The following is a 9,456-nucleotide window of genomic DNA, read 5'->3' on the forward strand; positions in this document are numbered from 1 at the left end:
GGATCAGGTTGCTAAGAGACCTGTCCGAAGGATGTTTCCAGGGATGGGGTTTCTACCACCTCTCTGAGCAACCTGTTCCAGTGTTTCACCACCCTCATTATAAAAAATTTTTTTACCTATATCCAGTCTGATTCTGCCCTCCTTCAGTTAAAAACCATTACTCCTTGTCCTACCACAACAGGCCCTGCTAAAAAAATTGCCCCCATCTTTCTTACAGGCCCCCTTTAAGTACTGAAATGCTGCAATAAGGTCACCCCAGAGCCTACTCTTCTCCAGGCTGAACAGCCCCAACTCTCTCAGCCTCTCCTCGTAGGGGAGGTGCCCCAGCACCCTGATCATCTTTATGGCCCTCCTCCAGACCCACTTGAGCAGGTCTGTGTCTGTCTTACACTGGGGCCCCAGAGCTGAATGCAGTACTCCAGGTGGGGTCTCACCAGAGCAGAGTAGAGGGGGAGAATCACCTCCCTCGACCTGCTGGCCACACTTGTCTTGATGCAGCCCAGGATGCAACTGGCTTTCTGGGCTGTGAACACACATCGCCGGCTCACGTCCAGCTTTTCATCCACCAGTACCTTCAAGTCCTCTTCCACAGGGCTGAATATTCTGGTTGTAGATGCTACAAGATATTACAACTGTACTAAGAATGTGTCCGATTATGTATTTTGGGTTTCAAAACCAGAGATCTCAACATAGTTCTTAGCTTCATTATGCTCATAGTTATTTTTTAAAAACCCTGGTTTAATGTAGGAAGGTTGCACAGAAGGCAATTTAAAATAAAACTGGACAATATAATAATAGTAACTGGGGATTTGAGTTGCATAAACCTACAAATAAGGATGCAGCCATGGCATGATCATCTAGACCAACCTTGCTCCAATGACCATCCCATGTTAACAGAAGGTGTTGAAACTTTGCTGTATCTTTCAATTGTGCAAGCCAATGCTTCCAAAGAAAAGCAGTGTTTAAATGTGTGACTGCAGCAGACTGCTTGCAGTTATTACTTTACCATTGCTTTCTAGAAGAGCAATACCTTAACTAGTTGTTGTGACTTCTATCAGTGTCACAGTGCAAATAAAATTTGGTCCAATAATGGGAAAGAGCTTTTCACTCTTGTGATACTACTTTGTTTATCAGGTTGTTGTTGCATACTACAGCTTGCTAATTGAAAGTAAACATGCAATCTGCTTTTCTGCAGTCAGGGATAGTTTTTCTTCTGAAATGCAGCTTCAGGAACAAATAACGTGGACTAAGAATTGTTTATCCATTGGTGGGGAGGAAGCCCATATGCATGTATTACGTTTTATTAACATACATGCCTCTTAAGCCACAGCATGACACTTTGCTAAAATCCAAGCTAGCAATTTAACTTAGAACATCTCACACTTTGACATTGGGACCACATGTCACAGAATGCTGCAGTTCCTGCTACATCATTATGTAGAGCATGACAGGCAAGTTTATTGCAGTGGCAGGCTGCAAGTTCAGTGCTTGGAAGCACCCCAATTATACGATGTCACAGGCTATGTGCTGCTGATGTAGCAAAACTGCAGTGTCTTTCAACCCTACATACACAGCACTGCAACATTCTAATAATCTGCTGACACAGGCATGAATCCCATTACATGCCAATGGCCCGTACTGGCAACATGGGACATTTTTTCCTAACACTGTCTGGGGAATTCTGCATGGACTTCCTTTCTTCCTCCTCCCCTTCCAAAATTATACACCAAAATCCTACTCTCGTAATACAAGATTGCTACAGATGTTACAACATTTACTTCCAGAAAAATAACAAGACTATCTAAAGTTACAAGGTGATTTTTAGAGATCAGTGCAGGTTCATGGCATGTATAAAGCACCTTGAAGGAACTTTGTCACTTAATAATAGTGCAGCATGAAAAGGCCAGCTACAGATTAAGTATTGACTATGTTTTTCTGAACACAATGTTTTCAGATGCACAGTAAAATCTCTGTAAGAAAAAATAAGGTTTTTCTCCTCCCTAGAGATTTACTTCAGATAAAACATCAATGCTGACCCCTGCAACAGCTCTGTCTGCAGTCTAAAAGTATTTTCTTCTCCAATAGGAAGAACACCATAGTCTCAATTCACTAAATATAATAATAGGCCTGTTCCTAATTTCTGAGGCACTTCGTGGTGGTGAGCCTTTTTGATCCCATGAAGAAAGATGCAGACCTAGAAGTTCTGACAGCTTCCTAAAAAGCAGTCTTTAATATACAGTGCCTTCCCCCTTAACTCAAAGACATTTGCAAGCTTGAAATAAACATTTATATCCTTTCAGATGTTGACACTGTGGATTGCAGCAGCAAGACTTCCAGCTGCTTCTGGAAAAGGGTTTACAGTAATTCAGAGGTGAAGGCATATCCGTTTGGACCTCTGCAAGCAGCTGTAATTCCAGGGCAAGAGAAGTACCTTGTGGTTTCCCAACTTGCCAGGAAACATACAATTGTAAGAAGATTCGTAGATGAGTTATGCCAAATGTTTGGTATTGTGATCTGTGATGCAACACAAAAGAAAAGTTGCCGTTTCCTAAACTTTAATGGAGTTAATCCTTCCAAATGCTGACAAATTACTGCCTCAGGCCATTTAAAAATCACATTTCTAATGCAATAATCCTATCTGCATTACAATGAGTTGGGATGAAATGATTAGGTGCCTGAGATTTTTTGCACAGTGAATTAAGTCACCATACAGACCAGCCGTGCTTGTTCACAAATTAAAGGTCTGAACAGAAATGAAATTCCATTATTCTGCCACTTGCTAAGCTTTGAGGAAGGGTTCATTACTGTCCTGTCTCTACTGGGAATGTTTCTGAAGTAGCTACAAGCTTACAGGAACCTATTTTTCATTAGTTCAGTTTCAGGGCTTTCTTCATTATTAATAATTATTAGCCAAGTCTTTGACTACTGAACACCTCTGAAACAGATGTTAATTCAACAATACACAAGCATAAAATGAGATAGAACGTCAGTAGATTTGTCAAAAAAGAAAACAAAACTATATCCTCAATACAAGTCCTTTCCTTCCCTCCTCACAGACACACTGTGCTAAACCAGAATTTACCTAGTTCTTATACTCAGAAGCACAGACTTTTTAGCTAGGGGATAGTCCCAAATATAAGCCACCTAACAACATCAGTGCTATCCCTCTATAGCATTTACAATAGCATCCTTACTTCCTCATGCAATCACAAGATGCCAAAAAAAATATTCATGTCTACTCATTCAAATTACCTCTCGGTTTAAAGGCTGTATTCATAATTTTTTGGAATCGTATACTAACAAATCTATAATCATCAGCTTGAGACTATTCGTATTGGCCTTCAATTGATTATTTACACATGATATAATTCAATACATATAAGTATAGCAACTCTCCAATTAAACTTAATGATCACTCTTTTGTCGGATGCCTGCAAGGCTAGAGGATAGTCTCGTTGAAACTTGAGGCTATCACAGGTTTGAACTCAAGGCAACCAGATTTCACACAAATTCTGATAAACAGGGAGTATGATGCCATGAATGGCTATGCTATAAATTTGACTGATGCCCTTCTGGAGATGTAGCTTAAGAAAAAGCTTAAAATAAAAAAAAAAAAAGTCAATTAGTAGTTTGAGACAATCCTTATCATGCAAACATTTGACCCTGTAACAAAAACCCCACAAGTGCCCCGACATCCTTCCAGTTGCAAACTGTAATGCGCAACTATAACAACCACCTGTGTTAGTCATTTCCCACAGGTCTGCTTTGCATGGGGGTTACAATAAGATTTAATTCTCATAAAACATAATGCCTTGTATGCACATAATTGCTGTACATCATTAAATCACATACGTATCACAAGAGGGGAAAAAGAAACAACAAGCTTCTAGCGTTTTTCTTTTCATAATTGGCAAGGAACCTGGCATTTTAAATGGTTAAAATAAAGTAGTGCAACTATAATTACATATTCCTCACCTTTGTGCCTCACCAAAAAAAATCACCAATGCCAAATCCCAAGTTTTCATCCTGTTGACATATTAGGAGAGAATGCTTCTGTTTAAAACTGAAAGCTCAACACCTCAACACTAACAATGAGCTAGTCAGAAGCAGTTTGCTCTAGGTTAAGCGTGGCTTTTTCTGTATCAAATGAAAAGCTTCAGTACATAGCTTCATGCATAAAGCCTGATCTGTTTACACAGCAATTAAGTATACTATTACACTTTGCTGATATATACAAACGTTTACATGATTGCAAGCTGTAGAAAACATCAATGTAGGTTCACATTCAGAAGGGTTACCAGACACATGTCAAAACACAGATACTCTCATATGCTGCTTGTTCTGTAACACACATTACCCCAGGTAACATGTATTTCTAAATACAGTATAAATGCAAAACAGGTGCCACAGACTGTATTTATAATGCTAATGAAATTTCTAGGCTGTCTTCAAAAGCACCAACAAAAATCATGTAGTGGCAGCTAGATCTGGTTGACTAGAAGATGACTGATACATTTTAAATGCTTTGTTTAATTGTCCTAATAAAGGCATATCACAATCAGCTGTGTCCTACTGGGAATCACAGTCTTGAGTTGTAAGATGCTTTGCAGGTTCTGAGGGAATACCCAGAACCAGGAATGTGATCTGCTCCTTCTTCCACTGAACTCAGTGGCAGGATCAATTCTACACCAAAAAAAAAAAAAATATTCCCATAGCAGCAATCAAGAGTAGACCTCACTGGACCCTGAAAAACACCAGCTACATTAACACAGCATGGTAGACTCCAGCCTCAACCCAAACCAAAGGAAGTTTTCCGTAGACACATGACAGATTTCAACATTCTTGCAAGAGACCCTGTACATCCCATGCTCAGAAGGCAATCCCAGAGCATTACTGTGGCACACACCTGCAAAGACAGCTCTGGCTGAGCTGGCAGAGCCTGCACCAACACCCTGCTTTCCCCTAAGCAGACACTGATAAGGCTACCCCATGGATGCCAGCAAAAGCTTTCAAGTCCAGCACAGCACACCTTGTCCAAAGAAGTCAATGGCACTAGCCATGATTTTGTATCCCGTATCACTTAGACTAAAGCCTCACTGTGCTGGGCTGTAGTTGTAGGTAAGCCAGAAAGGATCACAGAAAGAGACACTTCTGCAAATAACCACAGGCACCCCTCCACAGAAGAGAACTGTGTGCAAAAGGCTGGAGTACCTCAACAGGATTGAGCTTGCAAGTACTATTAAGCATAGCAGATAGAGCAGAGGGTCACCACAGCCCAAAGACCACTGTACTTGTGCCTCCTTCCTTCCCCCTAAATGCACACATTGGATAGCAATGGTTTTCTGAATGGCACTCCTACATAACTGGAAGGTTTGTAAAGGAGGTGTAAGAAGAACAAACATAGGTAAGGGGGCTAAAAACAGAGAAGTAAGGCTTACTACTGATGTGAATAAAGATTCACCTGTACAACACCATCAACTAAACTATGTGGACAAGAGAACAGAGCAAACAACAACAGAAACATGAGGGGAACATCTCAGGACGGCCAGGACAGGCAATGACTACCACTATTAGAATAAGAGAAGCCTGTACAAATCTTCACATGACTGCAAAAATCTGTCAACTTCCATTTAATACTGTGTGAGGGATATAAAGCCTTGATGCTTACATTTTATCCTACCTGCTCCTCCAATCTCAGTTATTCAGATGGCTCCCATAACTGTATCAGTAGTTTCCCACCTCTACCCACAGCTGGTAATCACTGCCAAATCACACAGTCTGATATTTGTGAAGATTTTGGTACAGCACTACTTTCCAGGGAATCAACAATGTATTAATAGTCAATTTAACAATTTAGTCAACTTTTGTGATCCCGCCTTTCCCCTTTCATGAATAATTCAGTTAAGCCAGCTCTTGAGACAAGGTGACAACCAGCCCTTGAGTCTTTTGTTCAAGAGAGCACCAGCTCCCTCTCAAACTGCACACAGATAAATAATGGAGAGTAAAACACAACAGCAACCCCAGGCACCTTTTCTCAGCAGTTGGCTCTTTTCCACGATACCTCTTTGTCGTAACCACTAATGAAAACTCTTTGAAGTAGAAGAGTAAATATTATCATTTGATAGTACCTGGACCAAACAGGGCAAACAAAATTGCATTGTATTACATTCTGGGAGCTGTAGACCCATTCACAACACAACGCTCACAGGGTTGCTATGGAGGAACACAGTGCTTACTATTTCGGCAGCACAGGGTCAGCCAAGGGCTGTTGGTCACTCTTTTAGGGCTGTTGGCTTTAATCTTTATATGCACAACAACAGGGAAAACAAAAAACAATGCCAAACAAAACAAAACCAAAGTATTTCAGTGTATGCCTTTGGAGGTACCAGATTCCCCAACAGAGGCAGAAAGCAGACTTCCAACTCTACCCATAATCAGTCAGCTCTTAAGACTTGAGGCCAGATTTTAGAAATGTTTGCGTGCTCTTTAGGCACAGGATTATTCAACCCAACGACTCGATGTCCAGTAGCTTCGAGTATTTTTAAGTCTCATTAAAAAAATAAAATTAAAAAATCTAGCGCATGTCTGTAAGAAAAGTATCACCAAATTGTCCTTGTGTTAATGACACCTAGGAGACTGGGTTCAATACCATGGTCTGCCACAGCCTCCCTGGGTGACCTTCGGGTTCACACACAGCATTTCAATACCTCATCTGAACCTGGAGCTACAGGAGGGTCTCTCCTGCACCTGGCTCTGCAATGGAAGCACAAACCATGGGCATCAGACCATATATACACCTTACCACTAAGCTGGCTGCCAAGTCTCAGGATATTTTGTAAATCCATCCTCTAGGGATCAAAGACAGGAAAAGGGGAAGGGACAAAGGACTCCCATGTGGCATTCCCACCCTTGTTTACCCCTCACTGGCAACAAGAACAAGCACCTGCACAGGGGAAACACCACCACAAACCCACCGTCAATACAATGAAAGAGGGAGGTAAGGAGCGAGCTTGGAGACAGAGGCTCCACATGAAGCCGGAGGAGGGGATGGGGAAAGGGGGTGAACCCAAATAAACCCCGACCCCCTCAGCGATGACACCAGCAGAAGGAAGCCGGCTCACAGCCCCGCCGGCTGCACCCGCACCGGGGGCGGGGGGCACACGGACCCCCCGATGCCCCGCTCCGCCCCGGCCCCCCGCTCACCTTGCTGCTGACGGGCCCGGGGATGAGCAGCTTCAGCGCCTGCCTCTTCAGCTCCGCCAGGCGGGCGTTGCAGTGCTCGCACCAGACGCCGCGGTCGGAGCCCGGCGAGGAGCCGCCGCCGCTGCCGGAGCCCGGCGAGCCGGTGCCGAAGCCCGGCGAGCCGCCCAGCGAGCCGGGGGAGCTGGTGCCGATGCCGGGCGAGGCGGGTCCCGGCGAGCCGGTGAAGGAGCCCGGCGAGGAGGTGCCGGAGCCGGGGGACGGGGTGCCGGAGGAGCCCAGGGCAGAGCCGGCTCCCTCCGGGGCCGGACGACTCCCCGCCCGGGACTCCTCGTACGCCTTCCGGTACCAGCTCTCGGGGGAGAAGGGGGCGGCGGGCTTGGTGGGGGAGCAGGGGTCGGTTACCTGGAGCGGGAGAAGGAGCAGCGGGTCAGGCAGGGAGGCCCGGCGGCGCCGGCAAGTTTCGCTCGGACGCTCCGCGCTCGCGGTAGCCCCCGCGCCTCGCCCACCCCCGCGGGGCGCCCAGCGCCGCGGCCCCGCGCCTCGCCGCGCGAGTTGAGCGGGGCCGGGGAGCGACAGCCGGCGGCGCCGGTAGCCGCCAAGCAAGGGGCGCGGGAGCCCCGGGGCGACGGCGGTCACCGCTCCGAGCGGCCCCTCCGCCGACAACTTACCCCGTATTTTCTGCTCCGCGCCGTGACCGCGATCCGCTCCTTATTTCCAGCCACTGAATTCATGGTGGCTTCGCAGCGCGGCGGGAGAATTTCCTACAGGTTTCCCAGTCCGCATCCGAAGGGAATAGCCGGTCCCGGGAAGTCCGCGGCGGAGCGGGCAGGCTGCTCCCTCCGACGGGCTCGCTCAGCCCCAAAACACCGTCAGTTCTAGGGAAAACGCTTGGGGCTGGCGTTCTCTCCTGGTCGGTTTTTCCTCATTGTCTTCCCTCTCATTCCTTTACAACCCTTGTTTTCACAGAAGCAGCAACATCCCGAGTTAGGGGCATTCCCCCCGGCAGGCAGCACAGCTCTCCTCCGCAAGTGAGGGGAAGCATCCAAGGTAGCTTTAGGAGGGTGAAAGAGGGAGCGGGAGCCGCACTCGCCCTAGCAGAGGCGCTTTCTGCCTCCGCTACAGCACCAACTTGTTTCCTTCACCAAGGTTTCTAACTGAGTTAAAAGAAATCCTCCCAAAATATCAGGATCCAGGCTCTGGGAGGAGCCTCCGCGTCCCTCGCAGCCAATATCCTCCTGCCCATTTGGGCCTGACAGTTTTGCAAGGGAAGGGAAGGGAAGGGAAGACCCGGGCTGCGGAGCCCTGTGCGCTCCCCGGTCAGCGGCGGAGCTGCAGGGCCGGCAGCGCCGGAGGCTGCGGGCAGACTGCTGTAGCCTCACCGCGGGTCTGCGCGGTGCCTCGGCTGCCAGGAGGGTCCATTTTATTTTGCAGTATTTCTTGATTGACGTCTGTGATTTCCCCCCTCTTCTGGAAAAGGGCGGGCGGGGGGGAACCTTGTTGCTTCCACCACAGTTATTGGTTAGTTTCATCTATTCAGGGCTTTAATGAACGTGATTTCACAAGTGTTCCCAATCCTCCCTAAATAACTAGGAAAGAAAAGCAAGCTGTATTTACGACAGTCACTGGCATCTCTTTTTCGCGTTGTAATTTTACGTGTATTAATTTAACTTGTAGTCAAGGGCATAATAAATTGATCTCTTAACAATGAAATTCTAGACTTGTGTCCCTATTAATCTTTCCCTTCTAATTATGATTTCTTTTTGTGGGTCATGTGTACCTCATTACATAGCCTTTTTTTTAAAAGAAAAAAAAAAAATACTGCAGATAGCACAATCATCTCCAATAAATCTTCCTCCTCAAAACAAGTTGCCAATTTTCTCAGAAATTGATGCAATAAAGAGCTAAATGCCAGATCCCCTGATAGGGTCATAACATGGATGGGTTGATGCAATTGAGAGGGCAGAACACACGGGGGACTTGCATCCACCTTTCCAACCTCCTATTGTTACTTCTGTATAAATGCATCCTTCCAGCATCCCTGAGGTACCTGGGCTGTAACAGCCATGAGGAAACAAAACCAGCCCACTGCATCACTGAGCAAGGAAGCTCCCGGTGCCTTTTTCTTTTCACAGGTACTCTGCCAGTAGTAAAAATGTTTAAGATGCTCTGCTGTGTTTTAACTTCACTAGGTCCCTTGGAGTGGAATAGCCGTTCCCGATCTCGTTACGAAAGCTTTACTCTAAAGCTGACACA

General features: G+C 45.9%; 1 protein-coding gene across 1 annotated transcript in view; it reads right to left on the minus strand.

The window, feature by feature from the left end:
- The window catches only part of KIF26B (kinesin family member 26B), a 302,324-nt gene extending 294,390 nt beyond the window's left edge, over positions 1 to 7,934 (minus strand). Inside the window, exons 1-2 of the mRNA XM_086460935.1 lie at positions 7,872 to 7,934; positions 7,204 to 7,605 (exon numbers count right to left, since the gene is read on the minus strand). Of these exons, the coding sequence (XP_086317061.1) occupies positions 7,204 to 7,605; positions 7,872 to 7,934 (465 nt within the window). The remainder of the gene's footprint in view (positions 1 to 7,203; positions 7,606 to 7,871) is intronic.
- Positions 7,935 to 9,456: the final 1,522 nt, after the last annotated feature.

Source organism: Leptosomus discolor, chromosome 2 (genome assembly GCF_034619465.1).
Source record: "Leptosomus discolor isolate bLepDis1 chromosome 2, bLepDis1.hap2, whole genome shotgun sequence".
In the NCBI taxonomy this organism is placed as follows: domain Eukaryota; kingdom Metazoa; phylum Chordata; class Aves; order Leptosomiformes; family Leptosomidae; genus Leptosomus; species Leptosomus discolor.